We start from the raw sequence: 25,000 nt of genomic DNA, 5'->3' as shown, positions 1-25,000 counted from the left end.
ACGCGCCTGCCAAGCGTTCCTATAATGAATGAGATTCATTCTCAGCAGCTATGAAATACACACAGGATATTGAAAGTTATCGGTCTGTCTGTCCATCTTCCCGCTCCACAGTACACACAATCTGACACCGCGCCCATATCACTACCCGTACTGTAAGTGTTAAAGTTGAGGTCTCTTGTTAAAGTCATTACTAGTGAACTGACTTCTATCGACTCTCCCTGTGTTCCATTTCACCCCGAATGCGTTTTTAAAGAAAAGACAGTCGAAGGCATGACTCTGGTGACGTCGGGTATATTTAAATAGAGCTACAGTGTACAGCAGGACATCATATTACAAGGTGTAGTGAGAAGAATGGATAAAACACACAAATAAGTACATGAAAAACTATTACCTCACACAAGACATCGACACGTACATATAAACATTCCTGCCATTTTCTCGTGTGTGTGTGTGTTTTGTACAAAATATGCAAGTGCGGAACTTACAAACGTTGGGAAAATAAACTAAGCACAGGACGCTCATAAGTTACAAAGAAAAAAATAATCATTAATTGCAACAACAACAACACTAATAATAATAATAATAATAATAATAATAATAATAATAATAATAATAATAATAATAATACATTCAAGTACTTTTTTTTTAATTAGATGCAGCTGTTTGATAAGACTGCGGTTCAAATACTGCCCGGTTTGTGTCTGTAAATCTAAACCTCATCGAACCTCGCTTTGCACATTCAAAGTCAAAAAGCATGACAGGTGCACGGTGACAAAAATAAAAAAATAAGAGTGAAATTAAAATATAAGACGATTTTGTCGTCGCTGTTATTTTTGATGGCCGAATACGTCACTGCGCTTTGACGTCATTCTTTTCCTTATTGAGTTTCTTCATTTTCATCCTCCTGTTCTGAAACCATATTTTGACTTGGCGTTCAGTTAGATTCAGAACCCGGGCCATTTCATAGCGCCGGTCCCGTGTGAGGTACATATTGAATAGAAACTCTTTCTCCAGTTCCAGGGTTTGGTATTTGGTGTAGGGGCATCTTTTCTTTCTAGTGGAGCGAGCGTGGATCCAATTCGCCACCGGATTGTCTGTGCAAAATAAAATTTAAGCGAATTAAAAAAAAACCCAATTAGCAGTCTATATGACTTTCCAGTGGTATGATTCAATATGCAAACAGCCAAACACAGTGCAGACATCTTCAAAGCAACCGCAACATCTGCAGCATCCTTTTTATAATGTTGCTAACTAAGAATACAAACATAAAGCTCGCTATTTATGTATGTATGTATGTAGGCCATGTATGTATGTATGTAGGCCATGTATTTATTTATTTTTTCTTGGAAACATAAAACTAATATTTTTGACGAGCAGTGGGATTAAGTATGTATCAATATGACCTATATTGCCTTGGCTCAAATCTAACAATATACTGCATAATATATAGGCCTAATATAATATAATATAATATAAATAGGCTTTCTTCAAACCGCTGTCCTTTCATAGAATTCATCTAGACTCTAATTCACCCTCAAGTCCTATAAACACACGTCTGCACACGGGGTCTTTCCTTAAGTTCAGGAGGAACGCGATATTTGTTTTAGCAAGCTCGTGGTCTACGCTGTACAGTCTTATTCCAATAATATAAAATCTCCGCCTGAAACTCGTGTAAGTATGACTCACTTAAATGAAGTGCATTCCTGGTTTCTGTGTTAGCGCGTTAGTCTCTTATCCTGAATAGGCGAGGTACGGTCGTTTGGAAATCGCTCCCCCCACTCGCTCGCTTTATAGGCCTATAAACTGACTTGAACGCTCTCTAGTGTGGGGGGATTTGAAGCAAATACTCTTCGGCACAGCTGACGGTGTCCGTGCTGGGCAAGGAAGACGTGGCTTTTATTGCCGCGGTGGTAAAAATTCGTTATAGAAAAAGAAAAAACTAGCACATCTATTCGCTCAGCCCCCTTTTTCCACACACATGTGTAAATTTGAGAACCACGTCTCGTGTTTATAGAATTTCAACAATTAAAATAGAAGTGCCATTATAATGGCCATTACTCTATGAGCTTCTTTAATAATAATAATAATAATAATAATAATAATAATAATAAATAATAATAACACGTTTTACGTTTGGTTTTGGGGGAGTGCAGATTGCGTTTGTTATTTTATTAAATAGTGTAAACTTACAAAGAATGTGTAAAGCACTATTGAATATAACTTCATTAATCTTGATGCTAAACTATATTACTGTTAGTGGGCACGATTCATTCAGGAGTGCCGTATGCATGCTCTTATTAATCCGTTATAAACTGGACGTGTCATTGCCGCTTACAGTCCGAATCTTCAAAGCTCTTTTTATCAAGCAAGCAATAGGTGGGACCAATATATCAATCTAATACATGCAGGACCATTTTAGTATTATTAATATAGCTACCGTCACAAAAGCCCTTGCCTATATGTGGCTATACCTAAGGGAGGGAGTGAACATGTCTTGTTTTGTGTAACATAAACCGTATTTTAATAAAAGCATTTTCAGCAACTGTCTTTAAAAAAAAAAAACAAAAAAAAACAGCCTTATTCATAAAATAACACCCCACCCAAAAAATAGCCAAATGAATAACAGCAGTTCTGTATGGTTAGCTGTCAATGTATCTCCATGTGCTGTAGCCTCTCCCTTTGCTGAAACGAGTTTTAGCATTTTATTTTATAACCTGTTTTTTTTTTTTTTTTATGAGCATGCATTATGAGCTAGTTCCCCTTTCAGTGTTGCTTGCCTGCCTGCCTGCCTGCCTGCCTCCCTGCCTCAACAGGAATCCGAAATAGCCAAAAGGTAATTTCATTTTATGGAGGTCTGCACGCAATGAATCCTCCCCGGCTGTAAACAGGAATTACTCCGAACTTACTTGGGTCTAATTCTGTCTTGTCCTCTTTGTGTTTGCCGGATACTGTCGCCTCCGATTCCGGGGAAGGAATGTTGATCTGCGGCGTTCTGTCCCTGACGTCTGCTGAGGAGCTGTACAGATAATCCGAGTAGGTTCTCCCGTCCGCGGCGGTGCAGTCCCCGGGTCTCCGCCCGGGAAAAGAGTCAGTCTTAAGCCCGTAATGCCTGCTGTTGGCTGGGAAGCTAGGGAAGGAGACGGCGCCGGAGATAGGCTCCAGCCAGGAGCGCACATACCTGGAATCGGCTCCTATGTGCGGCTGGTGTGTGTAGGGGTGATACACGACCGGAGATTGCGAATGCACGGGGCCCCAGGACGAGGTAAACACGGTGGGTTTGGGCGCAAAGCTGCAGGAGGGAAAGTCGGTACACTCCGGGACCAAACCGGCTGTCCGGGGACCCCCAGTGTGAGCTCCGGTAGCTGCGGCGAATCTTGATGTCAGCGCCTCTTCGCTTTCGTGGCTAATCAAAGAATCTACGTAATAGTTGCTTATGGGACCTGTGGTCGACATGGTGTGGTTTGCCGTCTCTTTTACATTCATCAGATTATTGTATGGACGGGTGTATGTGTACTTTTTTTTTTGTATCTGCTCACAGAACAATCAAGGCAGGTAATTATTTCTGCGGGCTCCCCGGCACACTATTGGCTGGCCGACACCCACGTGGTTTATATTTACCCCCCAAACTACAATGTGTATTAATGCGCGGGACCCTTTCTTGGCACACTCGGCAAGCCATCTTCCCTTTAAGTGGATATCATGTTGGGACGAGTATTTCTATGTAGATCATATTAAAGGTGGTGCAAAGGTGTTGGTTTTATTAGAGATTTTCTTCGCTTGCAGTGTGTTGCACAGCACGGGGACCGAGGTAGGGATCAGGCTGTGCAGGCAGATCAGGCACTATTTTTTTAAACGCAGTTCATCCGTCTGTTTTCTTGATCTCCATAGCGTGATAGAGTGACACGGGCGAATGGCAATATTACATTCAAAAACAACAAGCAGAACGTAGCTAGGTTTCCAGTGCGGTTTCACACACACACACACACACACACACACACACACACACACGCGGAGAGAGGAGGAGGAGGAGGGGGGGGGGGTGTATGGTAACAGCCAAAAGATATAATATCTATCCTTTGACGGAATGTAAAAAGGATAGTATTTAATTGCAAATCTCAAGTGGATTAATGAGACTGAGGGAGTGAGCAGACTTGAAATAAAACTACACGCCTGTACAAACAAACATTCACTGGTAGGGAATACCCCTGGAAAGAAAAACAGTGTCACGGAAAGGGAGAGTCTGTGCTTGAAAACCTGCCCACTTCCGAGGGCCGTATGCAGCCGGCAACTGGACGCGCTTGCTTTTATGCCCTTCAATAAATTTTTACGAGTACCATTTGATTGTTCATAAACGTGTCGTTAATAAAAACGGCCGCAGAGTTACTAGTATAGCATAAAACCCAGTAGTTCTACTTGCTAAGAAACACTGTCATGTGGAAAGCGCGGCTTTTTCTGTATGTGAAAGGAGAGTAAAAGTTGTTTTCATTAACGTTACGTTACTTGCGTGGTTTTTATATAGGGGTTGAATACAACACGGGGCTTTGCTTGTGTTGTCTTAATGGGGGAATGCAAAGATACACAAATAGACAGTATTATGGGAGAGTCGAGACACACAGGACACGCACCACGGGTTTCTATAAAGGCAAAATGATTTTTCTTTTGTCTTTTTTTAATTATTAATTTTATTTGTACACTCTTACGCCTATTTTCTAAACACAAACAAAGCGATTTAGTCACTCGTCTGGGTTTAAAAATTATATGCGTCCTGAACACTGTTCTATCTATCTATCTATCTATCTATCTATCTATCTATCTATCTATCTATCTCTATCTAATACAATTATTCTATAAGGTTCATTTAATGCCACAATATTAATACAGCTACTGCTGCTGCAGCTGCTACTACCACGACCATAATCATACAAATATCAATAATATTATGAATAAATAAATTAATTGCAGGCCAAACATTAAACACGGAGATCTGGGCGATTCTACTCTTGCTATCTATGGTTTCAGCGCATCGGTAGCTGCAGTGAATACTTGAAACAATTCTTCAAGCTTTTAACATGAATTAAACCATTAACATATTTGGAACAACAACATTTAAAAACGCTGAATTATTTCCACAGCATTGCAACGTTTTCCAAAGTTTCCAGCCTGTTTGGTTTCCTGGTGGTCCGATTTTGTTTGTTTGTTTGTTTTGTTTTAAGTGTTCAGCCGTGGTCTGGTGAGAGGAATTCATTTAGTTTTTGGATTCGTTTTTGGATTAAAATCTCCTAGCCCCGGACTCGATTTGCTGTCGCTCTCAAAGCCGGTCTTCCTACACGCACGGTTATCATATCCACTCAAAGCCCCTCAAAGCTTTGCCGAGGTCCAGGCTTAAATATGTCAATCAAGCTGGGGTCATACTTAATTAATTATAATTATAAGTATTACAAATACAAAATCTTCTTTGAGTTTAAAAGAGGGAAAGTGGTTCTGCCCCCCCGGACAGCATGGCGGCTTCTGGACAATGGGAAAGATTTTGTCAACACAAATGACTGGCAGCACTCCCCGCGGTAAACTGGAAGGATTTCAAGACTTCTGTACCCATCCCGTAGATTATTCTGGCATTAGTATTGGTACCGAAATGCGTATACTGTGTGTTGAGTGTACAGACGCGGCTCCCTGAACACGTTCCGTTTGTCTCTGTTTTTTTTTATTCAGTCTTTTTCTTTGTGTGTTTGTGTGTGTGTGTGTGTGTGTGTGTGTGTGTGTACAGCTAGAATGGTCAAGCAATCTTTATTCTAATAAATAGTTCATTTAGAGTAAAAGAAAAATAAACTGGTCTCCATCGCTTGCAAAACGTTAGCGTTGTGATTCTTTCAATGACTTATTCATTAAAATACATGCCTGCGATACAACTCCATATATTTATATGTGTGTGTGTGTGTGTATTTATATATATATATATATATATATATATATATATATATATATAAGACCAATATAAACAGCGATTTCCTTTGATTTGAAAACGTTTTCATCAGATAATTTAATTTCACATTTTGTTTACAGTGTGGGAAAATAAAATAAGTCTGCTTAGACTGGTATATATTATTATTATTATTATTATTATTATTATTATTATTATTATTAACGTTCGGCAGCATAGACCTAAACTATATTATTATATTAATAAATAATATTTTATTGTATTACAATTTCGGCGCACAAGTGAACCATAGGCCTAGTTCTAGAAATTAAAATGTCCGACCTATAGAACATGGTGACGTATCACAAAGCACGTGTTTACCTGAAAAAAAAATACAAACCCAGACTAATGTCACCGTCATTAGTGTTTAGTTAAATGCATGCTCTGAGTTATTCAATGGGCTCTATAACGGTAGCCTATCTAACCTCAACCCAGCAAACATTTACTTTCTCTTTACCATATATATATATATATATAATATATATAATCCGATGGAAATTGTTAGGAGACATTTAACAATGAAAACGATGCTTCTTGAAAAATTATATTTTAAAAAAATTGCTGATAAAGTTATATGTTTGATTTTATTGAGCGTGCATCTTGCCTCGAATCGCTTAATATATCCATCTATATTGTATTTTTTTGGTCTGGTTTAGCAGTCTTTTATTTGGGATTATTTCGCGTTAAATCGACTTCGAGGAATTGAATTTAAAGGAAGGCTGAATGTCGAGGAGCCGCCATTAAAGGGGAGTGGGTCGAACAAGCGTGCAATGCGCTCATCGGCGGCTTTGAAATACAAGAACAAAATGCACTTGCATGCACAAATAACCGGGATGCAGCTGTAGACAAACGAGAACGAGGAATGTTTCTTAATTGAAAAAGAAAAACAATTAAAATAAGGGTGGAATGGAGATTAATTAGGGGCAATCGGGGAGCCCTGGGATTAGCACACACACACACACACACACACACACACACCCACGCTGCCCCTGACAAACAGCGTCTGTCGAACGGCAGACGGGAGACAACATTCCTACAGCTTCCTTCAAAAACACCGTCAAGTTCGTCAAATTGAGTCCGCGCTTTCTCTGTTCTGCTTACGGAGCCGTTATTGAAACCAGAAGGACGCTAGGTAATGGATGAGTTCAGTATTAGCAATGCGAAAACTATTTCACTGTGTGTGTGTGTGTGTGTGTCAGTGTGTGTTTGCTTCTCAGTACCCTAACCTTTTAATACCCTGGAATATATATATATATATATATATATATATATATATATATATATATATATATATATATATATATATATATATATATACCGCTTGTTTACAGAACTGTTTTCCCGTCCAGCTGAAGAAGATATAATTGATTTTCTTAAACTGATTCTTCACATTTTAGTGTTCCTACATTACCTGTCTTGTTTGCTCCTTTTGGGAGACAGCAGATTTCATTTTTCAAATATAATGCATTGCCGCTTGTAAATACTAAACGCGTGTCTATTTTTTTTTAAATGCGCCACTTAAACTTATTTCTTTATTTCTGAACAACAACAAAAAAAAATACCTCTTTCTGCACAAGCCTGTACGTAAGAGAGACAAAGTACGCCCTAAACACAAACGGGCGCCGAATCACAATTTCAAAAGATGTTTATTTTCCTTCTCAATTTCTGACCCATGCGTCGTGCGAAATATTTAATCAGCACGTTTTTAAAACGTTTTTAAATACCGTAGTTTTGAATTCCAAAGGTACATTACAGAATGAGATATTATTATATGTGCATTGAAAATGAGATAACATGACGTAGGCTATATCCCTGCCCTTTTGAAACTCGGGGCATGATTATGTTGGGTAATTTTAGAGAACATTGTACACGTTTTCTACATTATCCACACATACGTGCAATACTTTAGTCGTTTAAATAGCATTTACATTTATAAACATACACAGCTATGGCAAAACGTGTTGCATCACCTAGACTTTTAGGATTGAGACAGAATTTTTTTTTAAAAAAACTAGGCCTATATGAACGTAATTTAGATATTTTAGAATATTCAAATTTAGATCTGAAACTCCAAAATGAGATCTCAAACGTCCACCGGAAGCCATAATAGCAGTACGGAATTTCATGTCACATTTTTCATTTTTTTTGTCAGTTTTTCGTGATGTATGTGGGGGGAAAAACTACAAAGCGGTGTGTAATTCAATATGCTAACGTAACATTATTCAGCAGGTTTCATTCGACTTCATGGAGCGAAATACGTTCATTCTATCGGGCGGTGCTGTAAAGTGATCACTTGAGTTTGTAACAGCTGCAACGGCGTATGAAAACTTCAACTCAGCGTGCACCGCCGCCTTCTCAATGCGACTGCTATATATGCCCAGATCAAAAATAAACAAACTAACAAACACAACGCGATTATTTAAAAAAGAATATCCTACCTACCCGTGCAGTATAAAGGCACGCCATACACAGCAATGGTCCGAGATAAACACTGCACATATGTTAGCCAGTGCGGCGGCAGCAGCGTGTGTTGGAGACGCCGTTCCTTGCGCGTTGCACACAACGGAGATCTCTTTTCATTTGACTGCATGTGTTCAAGGCTTTCTTTTAACCCTGCCGAGGGCTCGTTTACGCATTTTTCGTGCATTGTTTAATATCGGCGTGGTAGTCTATTATTGTGTATGGGACAGCTGCAAATACATAATAACATTAATAAAGATAGTAGTTCAAAATTGGGAATGGATTTTCGATCAGTTTACCTTTTATTGAAAAAAGGGTGTATAGTGCTAAATAATAATTTGGGCCCTTTAATAATAATAATAATAATAATAATAATAGCAATAATAATTTAATCAAATTGCTATTCTAAAAAAGTAAATTACAGATCGTACTCCGTATAGCGCTGATTTAATCCATTATTCTCCATTAAATACCAAGATTGACTCTGATAATCTCTGCATATATCCCTCCCTATTGAATAAAAGTTCAGCTCCCCCAATCTGAAAGGATGCTGTTTATGTCGGTATATCGAGACTGTTTTGACCACATTAGCAGGCCTATATATATATATATATATATATATATATATATATATATATATATATATATATAAATTACCAGGTAAAAGATCATTACCACATGTTTTTGTTCGTGACGCATTAGACATGTGTTTGGTACGATCATATAATAAACGCATAGTTTTTTCACAATATGTACATACACCGAGGGCCATTCTGCAATTCAATTTGAAAAACACACAGCTTCTTTATTTCGGTATGTATATATATATATATATATATAAAAATGTTACCACCTTCTGTCTCGATTTTTCTGAGAGAGATTCTAAAACGGTTTGAGTGGAATTCGAGAAGTTGCCCGGCCAAAACTCTGGAAAAAAACCAAACAAACATATATGCAGTATAAAATAGATACTAGGTACAATTCTACACACAGTGACTGAAGAACATGTATCCTTAACATTTCATTCACTAGCCCGACCGAAGGGTATAATGCTTTGTTTACAGAGCGCCCATAAACCCATAAAACCAGCTTGAGTGCGCTTGTTGATGCAGCTCACGGGTACACAGCAATGCAAAAATATATAACAAAAACATAGCGTGGGACGCAGAGAACACGAGAGAGCGCTGATATTGAACCCGGGTCGTGATCAGATATATATCCCACATTGCATTCAATACAGATATTTTTCCTAAAGAGAAGGTGTTGGAGATGTCCCCCCCCCCCCCCCCCCTGTTTATTACCCCGCGTCCGGTTTTAGTGAGTTTTAAACGCTTTGTTTATCCGACATTCCCAGTGCTGCCTTTCCTTTGAGCTCAATGGGAATGACTTTGGATTCCAGACAACTGTCTCCAGTGGCCGGACAAAGGCACCAGACCGCTCATCAAAACACCAGATCTCATTTCCAGGGTCGGATGTTCCACTAGCTTGATATTAAACACGAGGAGACCGTACCGGCGCTCCAAGGGATTCGCGTCAATGCATGCAGCCGGTGAATTACAAATACACCCGTGTGGCATTGCAAGAAAAAGCATGCTCAGATTCAAAACTTAACCCTCGGTTCAAACTTCCTGTACTGGAATCAGGAATAAGACTAGAAGTATGGTATGACAGTTGTGGGAAGTCCTGATAAAAAAAAAAAAAAAAAACACAACACGATAAATCCATAATTAACATTTCTTTCAATAATAATATCAGACAAAAACATTTTTTTTAACTTAAACGTTTATTCCCCCATACACACACACACACATTTTTTCAAGAACACATTGATAATGGTAATAATAAGTTAATGGGATGAATCTAGCTGTGAGAGATCCACTAAGCCTGTATAGACACTGTAGCTGTGGTCTGGTTATCACATGGATTTGTTGAAAACGTATTCAAGTCAATGCAATGTAATTCCTCATTTCGATATGTAAGGCCCATACCGTGTTTTGTGTTGTATTGACAATGCATTTGAACGCATCTATCCAACCCAAACACCGTCTCGGACAGGGAGCAGTGTTCTCCACAGCCGCATTGCGCACAATGATAGAATATTTAAGCTGAGCAAACCCGAGGTAAAATATTCATGTGCATTTTAGATTGGGAGCACCTTGACATTATTTTTTAATGAAGAGCGCTGCACAAAATCGCGCCAGACCGCGAAGAACGGATCCGTGTAGGAAAGAGCTTCATCGCAGATTACAGCGTGGCATTACCAGTGTCTTCATCAGCAATCTGAAATGACCGGTTTGTTCATTTCAGTGAGATATTATAGGTTTTAACGGGGGTATGACTGCAGTGAACAAAAATGAAAGAAAATGAAAGCCCCTTTTTCAGCGGTCTAAAAATATACTGTCTGTGTGTGTGTGTGTGTGTGTGTGTGTGTGTGTGTGTGTGTATTAAACAGCTGAAGAAGGGCTTTTGCCCGAAACGTTCTTAAAATAATTTTTTTTTTCTTTTAAACATTTTGTGTACATTTTTTAAAAACCTTTTCTTTCATATGCCTTCAATTTTGTACACTGCAGTTATATATATATATATATATATATATATATATATATATATATATATATATATATATATATATATATTACCACAGATTGGAATGTGTTGGTTCCCTGATGGTTCTATTTGGAACCCTGTTGTTTTCCGAACATTCTGTGATTGTTATCGTGCATATTATCATTAAATAAAACCCGACTCCCTACATTGAAGCTGAAACCACCGAGGCTGTGTATTATCGGAGCTCGATGCTTGGCGAGCTCCCCGGGTGGATATTTGTTTCTTATTGCTTTTTTTATCTCTCTCTTTTATTTTAATTAATTGGATAACACGTCCTTGAATTACAACCAAACTTTACTGGATGAAAGTGTTTATGGGTTTGCTTCAGTGGCTGTGCCAAATTACTTGTGCCCAAGGCGTAAGATTTTCGTTGTATTGAAATGGATATGGCGTTCTCTAGCGTCTCCCGAACTGTGTAATTATTTGCAACAGTAAAGAGGGTCCCAAATCCAACATTGCAAATTATTATATAGATATATACTATTTGAAATCAGGTATGATTCAGCTGTGTAGAACGAAAAGTACTTACAGAGTGCAGTAAACGTGTTTTTACAATAAATTGAAATGTATTCTTTTAAAAAAAAAAATCACAGCACTCTGATTTCACTGTTTATTTCTTTCTACACGCCTAGAGAAAGATTTTGTCCGAAACGTCCTGCAAATAAAGGATTTTTTTTATAAAAATCTTTCCATAAATATAACCAACCGATTCTATTGATCAACAGGACTCCATGTGGCTACAAGGCTGATATTTATGTCGTATCTGTTCTATTGTGTCTGTACAGCTACACGGTTATAGTTTTATGCGCCTCCTTAGTCATATCAACACGTAATTATCACCGCCAACAGCACACACAATTCAATCCAATAAACACCCTTTACCTGATTTGTCAGTTAACAAATCCCACTGAATAAACGATAAGGCTGTCGTTACCTGAGAAGTTAATAAAACGTACTTGTTTTTCTTCTGTGCAATCGCTGATTATGTACGGGTATATCAATCTGGACAGGACATAAATACACCCAATATAATACAGGATTGAAAATAATAATATATGTGTATATATGACTCGCGGGAGTTTTGTTTTTTTTTAAATAGAAAAATGTCTGATTTGGGTCTAAAGGAATCTCATAAAGAACATGGCATCCTCGATGCCTGTTATATTCCCATGTATTTTGTCTGGTCAGTAATTGCACACCAAATGAAACACACAGACACCACACGCACACGCACCAATCATTATGCCGTTATATACAGGTTACACGTCATTACCGTTAAGAGTAATAATATTCTCTATTGTGTATTATAGGCTGGGCCTTGTGAAAACTGCGGAGAAATACCAGGGCTGGATCCAGTCAAAATACCACAGAGGAGATTTCTTTACCTCTATCTATCTATCTATCTATCTATCTATCTATCTATCTATCTATCTATCTATCTATCTATCTATCTATCTATCTATCTATCTTAGTTTATGACGTTACATTTTGTGAAGAAGCGTGCGTGTGTGTGATTTTCTTTCAAGTTTAAACCCATTATCCAATGTCTGTATGCATGTATTAGTGTATGTATATATGTATGTATATATGCACTCATTTCTTACCACATATTTTTTTGAAATGATCGAATTCAGAATTGTGCGCAATGCTGACGCAGTTGCTAATATATTTCACGATTGAAAAATAAAACAAAAACGACACAGCAAACCTTCACGAGCTGGGATTATTTGCACAAGTCAATTGATTTCAATAAAATAATTGAACAAAAATCACACGTCTCTGTGTTTTTCTTTGTGGAAATTCCATCCGACACTTGGTGCGGTTTTTGCTCTCTGCTCTTAATTCAGCACGCATTACTATTGCATCTATGAACGTGTTTGAGTGCCAGGTTTTCTACAATTACAATTAGGATGGATTAATTAAAACACGGATACTAGTGTAAATAAAACGATGATAATAATAATTAAAATGACAGCGTGTATTTTGGGTAGGGGAGGACAATTCTGTCATCTCAATTTTTGGGCACAGATTCCCGGTTATTGAGAGCGCAAGTCTTTCCTTCCAGGACCACGCTGCTTTCCAGTGCACGAATGCTCCCGGATCCACTCTAAGGCGGTCGCTTGTACTAGCAGCAACCAAAGATCATACTTCCATATATCTTCAATGACGGTTTACTCGCATCCAAGTGCACCAGCATTGTCGACGCACGCGTGTTTATTGGCGGCTAGTGTGTAGATATATCTCAAAGTGCATTTCAAAGGGGTAGCGCGTTTTTTTTAACGAAGAATGATTTGCTTCTACCCTCACAGTAATAGACATCTATTACAGTACATATGATATTAATACCCGAGGCAGTCATTGTGAATTCATGTTGACTGCGGGCTATAATTTTCCCTCGATTTCCCAAACCCCATGTCTTCATTGTACCTGCTCCTAATGTTTTTCTTTCATAATTCGCTGTCCCTTTGTTCCCTATAATTGCTAATTGTGATGTCCACATCTTCTTCAATGGTAATAAAACAATCTGGGGATATTTTTTTCTCGACACTCGAGAAATCCCTACGACCGAGGCAGAACGGAAAGAATGCGTCTGAAGGAGAACCCAGCGGGTTCAGCTACAATGTCATTCGCACAGTGGAGTCTCTGCTTGTTAAGGAGCCCGAGATGAAGACTGACTGACGTAATTAAGGCACTTTCCTGTTGTCGAGCAACAGAAGAGCCAACCCAACAACATGAAACTACCTAAACCACGATTCAGCGGTGCGGGCGGGCACGAATCTACCTAAACCACGATTCAGCGGTGCGGGCATGAAACTACAGACGCCACGATTCAGCGGTGCTGGGCGGGGAGATCCGTATAGCAGAAACAATATTCATTTCATTGATTTTCATTTTACAATATGGGATTAGAGAGTCGGAGAAATACAAAACAAGCGTCATCCTGCGTTCTCTTCCCAGCACACTGATCGAACACAGATAAACTTCAACAACCGCAACAAGCAGCAACACAGCTGGGACAGTCGTCGCTTCGTACCAAATCAGACCCGTCTGTAATCTTGCTTTGAACGACAACAAATTAAATATAATAAATACAAATAATAATAATAAAAAAAAAGAAAATCGCTTCAAGTCCAGTTAGTTTGCATTCCTGCTAAGAACGCGTTTAGTTTTCCGACACTGTGATAGAACCCTATGGGTCTGGTATTAATCTGCAAAAGAATCGAAAAACGAAATGACTGCTGTCCCATTATGCATTGTAGAAAATAGATAGATAGATAGATAGATTCTAGCTTGTAAATATTCTAGCTTGTCCCAAAAACAATAAATGCCAATTTAAAGCAAGTAAGCAATATATATATAGATATATAGAGATAGAGAAAGAAAGATTGGTATTCTATCTTGATCGGATTATAGATAGATAGATAGATAGATAGATAGATATACGTATTCTAGCTTGTTAAAAAATGATCTATTCCAAGTTAAAGCAAGTCACCAACACATAGTTCAAGATACAGACATCGAGAAACACATGGCTACGTGCCTTCTTTTGGGGCTCCAGATTGTAATAATAATAATAATAATAATAATAATAATAATCACTGCATATATATAAAAAAAAACAGACAGACGATGCATTAAATTCGGTACCTCTCCTTTGCGCTTGGAGAATATTTGATCAGCCGGCGAAAGAAGAAGAAATAAAAAAAGTCCCATCAAAGCATCTGGACTCCCGCGACAGACCAAAAAAAATATCCCCTTACCGTTCTCCTGTATACCAGAGTCGTGCTTTCCTGATTTCCTGATCCCCATCCATTGTCGGTTCCCCCGGAGTGATCGTGTCCCGCTATCCTAAATGGAATGTTGCCCGAATTCTAAAAGAACCTTTGGAATGAGTCGAGCGATTCCACACAGACTCGGAGCTCGAAGATCCAAATCCCTCCTACCCATTCACCTTTGAATGTATCTTTACCGCAGCGGCACATTATATTTGCACATCATAAAACCCACAGCGCTTTTACAAGGAGCGTCCCAACATTGCTCTTTTATGACCTTGACTTATCGTGGTCACCTGGACATATTTAAATCAACGCTACAGTTCTCCCACGTATATAAAACTGCTACGGGGTTTTCATTTTCTTCCATTTTTGATTTGGATGAGCAAGATCGGGGAAGACTTCAAATAAATGAGAATCGTGGGAGGAAATCACTTTCCGACTGCTTGATTTTTTCTTTTTTTATGTGTGTGTGGGTTTTTAATGACATTTTTTTTTTGCTCGGTGAATCGAGGTATACATGCACAGAGTGACACAGAACACAACCCAAATATATCACAAAAAAACGTACCTGGACAGCCTGCATATCTATCCTGATCTATATCCTTTTTTTTTGGGGGGGGGGGGGGGGGAGTAAATACAATTTTACAGATAAATAAAAAAACATTTTCACTCTTCTGTAATACAATATGCAATTAATATAATTTAATAGGGAAAGTATTTCTCCAGCCCTTGTCTGTAAAAGTGGTTGGTTTTATTGCAAACCTCAACATTCACATAACGTCTTTTTCGTGTTTTTTTTAGCACAGAAACGAGAATGTCTGTTTCGCTAATCCTCTACAGTTATTTGTTATTGTTGTACGCAATATGAATCACATAATCTGTCAATCATTAATCGAGGACTTTTTTTATTATCTTGAATATGGACTTTGCCCGCTAGCTTATTCTCTCCCCCCTCTCTCTCCTCTCTCTCCCTCTCCCCCTCTCTCTCCCTCTTCCTCTCCCTCTCCCCCCTCTCTCTCTCTCTTCCCCCTCTCCCTTTCTCCCCAGATTCGCATCTCATGTAAAGGTTAGGTCGGATGACAGTTCTCCGATGCGACTTTCCCTGCTCAGTTTTTTCAGTTTCATTCTCCTGTTCTGAAACCAGATCTTGACTTGCCGGTCGGTGAGGTTAATGTTCTTGCTGATCTCCAGGCGGCGCTCTCGAGTCAGGTACATGTTAAACAGGAATTCTTTCTCCAGCTCCAGAGTCTGGTGTTTGGTATAAGGGCATCTTTTCTTTCTTCCGCTTCGAGCTGTCAGCCAACTTCCGGCACAGCTCTCCTCTTTTTTGTCTTCTGTTAAAAGAAACAAACAAAACTTTTTTTTTTTTAAATGTCATCGTTTTGAACGTGTAAGTAAAAAGAAAGGTGGTATACAGGGATAGAAAAGTTTAAACAATGTGCTTCTTTATTTTTAGTTAGTGTTTTCTTTCTATGTCTAAAAGCTACACCAATACATTATACAATACAAAACGAGATTGCATGTGTGTTTTTTTCAAATAGTTGTATAGTGTATCTGTCTATCTATCTCATTTTGTTCACCTTTGTACCCTGCAGTTATACCTCCGTACATATATCTAGACTTGCACATTGTCAGTCAGCTGCAAACGTGAACAGTTTTGATAATGGCAATGCATGCGGCCCCGCTGGTAACATACGATGAATGCCCCGTGTCTCTCTTCCTTGTAAGATTGCGCGGCACATGCATGTAGGAACTGGAAACAGAATTCACATTCCTTGGGATGTATTAAAAAAAGAAACATGTTTGACGAGCAGATAATGAAAGGAGAGAACCCATTAGAAATCGGATCGGGTATAGGCTATATATTTTTGACTGAAGATGACTGCTTCAAATAACATCTCAATGATCGTGCAATTTAAATACATTTGATATTGTAGCTACCTGCTTGAACTCCATTCATCGGAACTTGTCTGTATGAACGTGACAAGTTCGCAAGCCTGTTATTTTGTAATTATATATGCCCTTTCAAACCTATAATTATATAGATACACTTTGTGTGTGTGTATATACACATTTTAAAAATGAAATAAAGTTGTTGTTTTTTTGGATGTAGACAAAATGTTTGAATGCTTATGAAATCCTTTATTTCAGGAGGTTTTCGCACAAAAGCGCTTCAGCTGTATAGTAAGACAAGTAAACATCCTGTTTTGTCTTATTTCTTCTTCTTCAGACCTCACTCATTCTTGTAAGTTTCAAGCACTGTTCTCGAAGCAGGTTATACCTCAATGTTAAGATTACAGATAGGGTTTTTTTTTCTAAAAAGAAAAAAAATGATGGCACAAAAATAAAGTTTCCAATACACGTCGAAGCTGCTGTAAATGCCTTCTCTCTCGCTATAGGTCTGTAACACTTCAAGTTTATCTGTACATTTTCCATGAAAGTTGTCGAGTGTTTTAAACACTGTTTTTTTTCTTAAATCAATGTGGTGGGGTACACAATGTCTGGGATTGCTGATGCGAAAACACAAGATGCATATTAATAACACACACACACACACACACGCACACACACTTGTCGATTGCACGCCACAATTAAACTCGCTTTTTCATTTTTTTTAAAAAGGTTCAGAGTTAATTTCTATTGTTTCTTATTACATATAAAAAAATGGTTTCACTTTAAACCAAACTAGAAAGCATATATATATATATATATATATATATATATATATATATATATATATATATATATATATATATATATATATATATATATATATTTATATATTTAAATCACAAAAAGTCGTTTAAAGGTAAAAGGGTAAAAATGACAAGGTTTTGGAGATATAAACACGTGCTTCCATATATATATATATATATATCATATATATATATATATATATATATATATTGCTCATTTGACTTTGTAAATAGTAACTTACACGAAATCGAATATAATCGGAATGCTTATTGGCTCGAATAGATGAATTGGGGCTCGTGTTGTGTTACGGTGTGCGAGGAGTCAATTGTAGCCCTCGTTTTGAATACCTATCCTCACCCTGTCCATGTCTACAGACGCCTAAGTTGAATTAGTTAATGAAAACAAGAACGTTGTAAATTAAAAAAAATATTAATGTGTAAAATAGGTATTCTTTCTTTCTTTTCTATTCAAGAACAAACTGGATTTGTAGATGGCTTGCACAGCTGTATGGTGATTGTTAAGAATGCAATCCTCATTAACATTCTCATCTGAAAATGTCTGTATAATATTTTGTTTATTGACATGTATGTATTGTTTTATTTAAATGTAAGGTATTTCTGATTTAATGGTATAAATTCAACTAACAGCGATATTGTCCAGACCAAGAATTCAATGACAGATATTATGTAATAATAATAATAATAATAATAATAATAATAAACCAGGTTGTGTCAATGGGGTGTTTGTGTCTCTCAAATCAAACCATCTCTACCAAACTCTTACGTTCCAATCAGATTGGAATGTGTGTGGCAAAATGTATCACCAATAATGACCTTTATAAATAATGAACGAAAAATAAAGAAGAATTTAAATAAGAAACCCTTTTTTGGCAGCCATTTACTGACTGATATCTTCCTAAGACCTCACACAACACAGACCGCGACCCCAGACCTGCTTTTGAAACGAGGAAAGCACGCAATGCTGGCCAGACTGTGCCTGAGGATCTCTACAGCGTGCGTGAAGCTCCAGACACCGGAACAGCAAAGAAACGCAGCAAACTAGAATCAAGGCGCTCGCGGATGCTGAACCATTTCATGTGTGTGTTTCAATTGTATTAATTCATGCAAGCTCTATGTTTACATACCCTCAGGCACAGCTATGCATGTATATTTACTGCGCATGACAAACATGCATTTAATATTGTGTGGCGCATAACATTGAGTCTTGTTTTGGCTTTTTTGTTTTGAGTTTCTTGTCGTCTGTAAACATTTTAACACACAAACACACACACACGTTTGCTATATTTGTGGGGACTTATCGTTGACTCTCATTATATTTTTTACTTACTATTTCTAACTCAAGTCAGACAAAAAAAACTCCACACAGGCTGAAAGTCGACAACAAATTAAATATTTTGGCACTTTTTTTAAGGCATATTTAGTTATTAAAAAAGGTGTTTTACAAAATCCCCACAACGTCGTTTTTTCGCACACACACACACACACACACACACACACGCTAAAAATACAAGCTATTCCGATTGCGTCAGCCTGGAATGCAGGAGTTAGCAATCCGCATTTTTTTCCGGGTGAATTTAATTGTTGCCTTTTACCTTCAGTTGTCAACTGTAGCATTCTTGAGCCGAACACACCTTGCTATTTATAAACGAGTCCTGTGCATAACTCCACAAGTTAAGATTTCATCTTACCGGAATCCCCAGCTACAGCACCCCCAACCTGATCGCTAAATTGAAGGGGGGGGGGGGGGGGGGACAAACAAACAAACAGTTACTGCATATTAACTCATTCCCCTCCGCTCACAATACTTGCCTTTAGTTTCGCTTTCTGAGTTATCCGTACTGGAGTTGCTCGTTGGTCCCTTCAACATTTCAGTCACTTTTTTAGCCCTGGCCGCGTCTTCACTCTTGAATTCCGATGCCACAGGGTATTTGCCCTTTTCTGTGACGTGCTCCGAGGTGCCAGCCGGGGAACCACCGTGGTTGGTGGGCAGGCTTGCCACGGTGGTGGCAGGGAAACTTGCTCCAAAGTCGTTCTGCACGGCGCCCTGGCTCTTTTCCGCGGGGTGGTAATCTTGAGTGACTCGGAAATACCGGGGCACCGGTACTTCGAGGTCGGCGTGGCAAGTCTCGGCGGCTCCCAGTCGGGTGTAAGTGGCTGGCTCCTTCGCCCCAGTGTTGTCTCCGTATATACAGCAGACAGTCTCCTCTTTGACGCTGTTTGGGAACGAGCAGGGCAGTAGCGCTCTGGCAACAGGTTCCTCGATCCTGGGAGTTTTAGGGTCACCCCAGGAATCAAGCTGAGCGAGGTAAGAGGGGTGGTAGGTGTTTATGGCCAGGCTGGCAGAGCTGACATCGTCGTGTTTGGAAAGCGGAGTCGGGATAATCGCACGGTTTCTCATCACCCCGCAGCTGTATTCGGAACCCGACTGCGCGGTGTATAAACCCGGATTAGTAATATAATTCTCACCTCGGTAAGGAGACCCAAGCAAGGAATCGGCACTGAAGGTGCTGCGACAGGACATTTTTTGATTGTATTTATTTATTTATTTATTTATCTCAAGAGACAATGTTTTCAAAACGATTGCTGCCAGTGCTACTGTAGTTGGGAGCTGACATATTTTCTCTCTCTCTCTCTCTAGGTTGTTAAAAAAAATAATACTATCAGCTACATAATTATGCACGCGTTGCGCCCCCGCCACGTGACTTTCAGACCAATGGGGTTTGGAAGTGGCCTTGGTGAGCCAGACGGCGGTGACGTCACGGGGTCAAGTTGGTGAGATTCGGAATCCGTGCGTGGAGCATCAGCGCCATCTAGCCGGCGAGTCGCGGTATGGAACAGCCAGCCACGCAACCGAACAAAGAAAGTATTGGGGTGAAATACTTCCCACTCCAATCAGCCGAGTACCCGAGAAGGAGGCAGATCAACAGGCCAAAATAAAACAATGTCAAACTGAAAAGCGAACAGGAATATTGACCTTGGCAAGAAGGATAACCAGAATCTTTCTTTCTTTTCTTTTTTGTAAAGAAACTTCGCTTCAAGCGTGAGTCTTCTAACAAAAACAGCATCAAAAAGTTTAAAGGTTTATTTTTTCATTAAGACTTTGTAAATGAGCAGGCGCTTTGTTTGTTTGTTTGTTTGTTTGTTTTACTGTTTCGATTTTCAATAAATGTTTTATGTTTTTCTATTTGAATTGCCTGCGGTAACATTGTTTTCTGAATCAGGAAAAACGCGTATAAGTTGCGTCTGATATTTTTAAAGCTCTTGTTTGCCGATTTCATGTATCGATATAACATGTGACTCGTGTTGTTTTATTTGAATAGCTACGAAACTGCATTATTAGTGAAGAATAAGCGCAAAAGTGTACACGCACGAAAATACATCGAGATTACTTTTAAAACAAAGCTATTCACCAAGCTGAAGATTGCATTTGTGCAGGATTTCACTCAACGCTGTTTGAATGCACATATCACTGCTACAGATCTACTATACACTGCTATTTCGTCTTGTAAATTATTTAACGAGATCTTACATTTAAATGGGTTTTGCATTTTGCTGTCGCTCACAGCTCTTTAAAACGAATATTACCGAAGCTGCAATATTAATAATAAAACGCATGGAAATGTCTGCTGTCGTTATATTCGCGTGAGAATTATTTTACACTTTATGTAATTTTAATGTCTGTGTATGTATGTGTGTGTGTGTGTGTGTGTGTGTGTGTGTGTGTATGTATGTATGTATATATATATATATATATATATATATATATATATATATATATATATATATATATATATAACCAGACCAAAACATTACAATATAGATGGATATATTAAGCGATTCGAGGCAAGATGCACGCTCAATAAAACCAAATATATAACTTTAGCAGCACTTTCTGAATATAATTTTTCAAGAAGCATCGTTTTTGTTGTTAAATGTGTCCTAACATAAATTCGATTGGATTTTTTACATTATATATATAATATAAATTTGCTGTTTTATATAATATCAACGGAAGTTTGACGCAATAAACAAACCCTATATCGCTATAATGCCGCATTACATACAGAATCACATTCTACAGGACGTGGATTTATAATAATAATTGCACGGCTCCAGTATTGAGGCCCAGGGTTAATAACTGATTTATATATATATATATATATATATATATATATATATATATATATATATATATATATATATATATATATATATATATATATATATATAAAATTTGGTAAGATATTAATCGTTTGAAATAAAGAACGAGTCAAAGCAAACACGTCATAGAATAGAATTTTCAAACACCGAAGCCATATACGCAACGTTCTGTTTGTGGGAACACAGAAAGAACGTTACATCTCAGTGTAGGATTATTATTATTATTATTATTATTATTATTATTATTATTATTATTATTATTATAAAAGTGATCAAAAAATTGGTTTTCGGGAAGTTTCACACAATGCCCTTATGTTGAGTAGAAGGAAATATATATATATATATATATATATATATATATATATATATATATATATATATATATATATATATATATATATATGCAGTATTAGACACACACACACACATGTATTTTAATCGCTACAAATTACATTTTACAGAACTTGATTTGTACTTGAAACCTGATCCGCGCTGCTTTCATTGAGAAGGCCGGTTGTAATCGCTGCTGCCGCTAACTATTGTGCGGGTATAAACACAGACGCAGCGTCATTGACAATGCCTCTCTCTGCAACGACACGGATTGATACTCTTGAAGAAAAAAAACTGCCTACAGCCCTAATTTCTGTTTTCATGTGACCATTCTTTCAGCAAAATATCTAAACGGATCAAATGAAATTCAGTGAATTTCTCTAAAATCATTGTGCCCTTTTGCAATACCTTTGCTTGTTGAAAAACACCATGGAAATTGGGTGACTATATATATATATATATATATATATATATATATATATATATATATATATATATATATATATATATATATATACGACCATTAAACGAATTTTTATGATTTAAAAAAAATCTGTGCTTTCTGCGTTGGTTTAAGGTGAAATAAATTTATTTTGTATGTGTAATAAAAAACAGTAGAAATTTTACTCTGTACCCTTTTAAAAAAAATGTGATAAAGCGAGTTCAATTGTGGCGTGCAATCGACAAGTGTGTGTGTGTGTGTTATTAAGATGAATCTTGTGTTTTCGCATCAGCAATTATAGAGATTGTGTACCCCACAACGTTGATTTGAAAAAAAAAAGTGTTTGAAACACTCGACAACTTTCATGGAAAATGTACAGATAAACTTGGAGTGTTACAGACCTCTAGCGAGAGAGAAGGCATTTACAGCAGCTTCGACGTGTATTGAAGTTAACATTGAGCATTGAGGTATAACCTGCTTCGAGAACAGTGCTTGAAACTTATAAGAATGAGTTAGGTCTACATCATAATCATAATAATAATAATAATAATAATAATAATAATAATAATAATAATAATAATAATAATAATAATAATAATACTTAATAACAACAACAATTGTTATACTAATATAAACGACAAGACAGTATGCCGGGCTTTAAGAGTTATGTGTTGCACTATGTGTGTGCATATCAATGAGTGACGAGGACGTGCGCCTGCGTCAACCACCTGCGCCTGGAACTCTGACGTCATGACAAGACAAAGAAAATTATAATAATAATCAACAACGCCGCACTGAAAAATCTATCACTGGTCAAAACAGAAGACTACGACTGCTGATATTACTGCATCTAATACACCAATACTAATACTAACATACAAAAACTCATCACAATTTTTACATAAAAGCAAGGCTCTGATTTAATAGAGGGTGCCTCTCTCTATCTCTAGCTAGCTAGCTGAAGGGCCTTCTATTTTCTATTTCTAATTTCTAATGTTTGTATTTATTGCATGATTTACTGGATCAGGCTGTGGTTGTTTCGGGGGTGTATAGTTCTTTGCTCTAGGAGGGTTTTGGGAGAATTTTAATACGATGGCTGAATATGATTGTGAATGTTTTATATGTTTTAATTCTGATGAACAGAATTGAATAAGACAGGTTCTTTTTAAAACGGTGTCTCTATCTAGAATGCTTGTTTTCACGCGTTTTAAACCGGATTTGAACTTTGTTTTACCAATGCATAACGTGCAGATGTTTCAAGTCCCCTGGTGTGTTGACAGCGTGCTGCCTGCTGTTCAAGACGTTGACCTGGAGGCGTGCCTATGACGCGACCCTGGCCGTTGCTGCTGTACGCACTGCAGTGCTGACACGCTGGCAGTGCCGGGGCTTCGCGTCATTCATTTCACGTTGTGTCGACCTGAACTATGATGTCATGATGATTTAATGGTTAATTGTTTTTTGTTTGTTTTTTTGTTTGGTTTTTTTTGTAAACATTGTTTTGTATTCTATAAAATTGTTAATAACGTTTTTTTGCTTTGAACTCACAAAAAAAACGAAATTGCCTGCTATTCAAATTTACATTTCAGAGGTCTGCCTTAGTGAAACAGATAGAAAGACACGGAGAGACGTGAACACAGACTAACACCAACCCCGCTTATAAGTATAACAGATTCTGAAGTAAAGCCTTATCAAGTCAATGTTCTCTAGAGACTGCTACGGTAAACTATGTATGATTGAACACAAATAAAATAATCCATTTAAAAGTTGGGCTGCATTTAAATCAACTTATTATTATTATTATTATTATTATTATTATTATTATTATTATTATTATTATTATTATTATTATTATTATGTGGCTTTAGTAGGCCCTTATAATTAAAGTGTTTTCTTATTACACTCAGAGCCTAGAAAAAAAAATGGTACTGTCCCTTTAAAAACAAGTTTTTAAAAGTCGCCTCACACACCTTAAGCAAATGAATCAATTAACCTGTTTGGGGGAAATGGCCGGACAAAGACAGGGACGCAGTGTTACCTGTTTGCATTGTTTCTTTTTGTGGACAATTAAAAACAAAAACTAAAAATAAACCCAGAAGCGATGGACCTTGGGGTTAAAGCAGTGCGGAGAGTGGAGCGCCGAGGTGAGATTCGCTGTGTTATTATCATCATCGTCATTATAGAATTGACGCGTTTGCATCGCTGGGTTTACCATTGTAGTTGGTGTAAGGGCTTGAGACCGGACACGAAGCGAAGTGAAATTGCGCTTTATTAAAAATAAGACACACAATATGGCAACGGTTTTGGCAGAAACACACGTGTCCGGTGAAGCTACATAAATAGTAGGTAAGATTATTTATTTATTTATTTATTTATTTATTATAGTCTTTTACACTGTATTTGCCGGTGTAGGCCGCGATGTGTCTGCTATACGGAGGTCTGTGCGGTGGTAAACTGATCATGAAACTGGCCACAGTCCTAATATTATGTACGTGTGTCTAAATCCAGGTTTTAAAATGCCTTTGCCTGCCAA

The 25,000-nt window shown here is 37.7% G+C and overlaps 3 protein-coding genes across 5 annotated transcripts in view; 1 reads left to right on the top strand and 2 right to left on the bottom strand.

Moving 5' to 3' along the window:
• Positions 1-275: 275 nt before the first annotated feature.
• LOC117966957 (homeobox protein Hox-C9a-like) lies at positions 276-3,965 on the bottom strand. Its single transcript, XM_059011706.1, has 2 exons — positions 2,907-3,965; positions 276-1,094 (listed from the first exon to the last, which is right to left on the bottom strand). Exons 1-2 carry the CDS (start codon positions 3,481-3,483, stop codon positions 850-852), a joined length of 822 nt encoding a protein of 273 aa, XP_058867689.1. The 5' UTR covers positions 3,484-3,965; the 3' UTR covers positions 276-849.
• An 11,875-nt stretch (positions 3,966-15,840) lies between these two features.
• LOC117401003 (homeobox protein Hox-C10) lies at positions 15,841-20,314 on the bottom strand. The gene is made up of 2 exons (XM_034001386.3): positions 19,347-20,314; positions 15,841-16,154 (listed from the first exon to the last, which is right to left on the bottom strand). The coding sequence occupies exons 1-2, from the start codon at positions 20,056-20,058 to the stop codon at positions 15,877-15,879; spliced, it is 990 nt and encodes a 329-aa protein (XP_033857277.3). The 5' UTR covers positions 20,059-20,314; the 3' UTR covers positions 15,841-15,876.
• Positions 20,315-24,462: 4,148 nt separating this feature from the next.
• LOC117401017 (calcium-binding and coiled-coil domain-containing protein 1) overlaps positions 24,463-25,000 on the top strand; it is a 91,334-nt gene continuing 90,796 nt past the window's right edge. For 2 of the 3 annotated variants that reach the window (XM_059011532.1, XM_059011529.1), the window contains exon 1: positions 24,463-24,611. In XM_059011532.1, coding sequence (XP_058867515.1) covers positions 24,569-24,611 — 43 coding nt within the window. In that variant the 5' untranslated portion in view covers positions 24,463-24,568. Of the gene's footprint in view, positions 24,612-24,794; positions 24,814-25,000 lie in introns of those variants that run through there. The other variant, XM_059011531.1, reaches the window with a different exon arrangement.

The sequence above is a fragment of the Acipenser ruthenus genome, chromosome 42 (genome assembly GCF_902713425.1).
Source record: "Acipenser ruthenus chromosome 42, fAciRut3.2 maternal haplotype, whole genome shotgun sequence".
Taxonomy (NCBI): domain Eukaryota; kingdom Metazoa; phylum Chordata; class Actinopteri; order Acipenseriformes; family Acipenseridae; genus Acipenser; species Acipenser ruthenus.
Note: the sequence above shows the minus strand (reverse complement) of the source record. Positions and strands in the feature narration are given on the sequence as shown.

Coding starts and splice junctions, on each gene's coding strand:
- LOC117401003 (XM_034001386.3), bottom strand. CDS start 20,058: ATGTCCTGTCGCAGCACCTTCAGTGCCGATTCCTTGCTTGGGTCTCCT. Junction 16,155..19,346: donor CTCAGAAAGCGAAACTAAAG/GCAAGTATTGTG, acceptor TTCTTTTAACAG/AAGACAAAAAAGAGGAGAGC.
- LOC117966957 (XM_059011706.1), bottom strand. CDS start 3,483: ATGAATGTAAAAGAGACGGCAAACCACACCATGTCGACCACAGGTCCC. Junction 1,095..2,906: donor CAAGACAGAATTAGACCCAA/GTAAGTTCGGAG, acceptor TATTTTGCACAG/ACAATCCGGTGGCGAATTGG.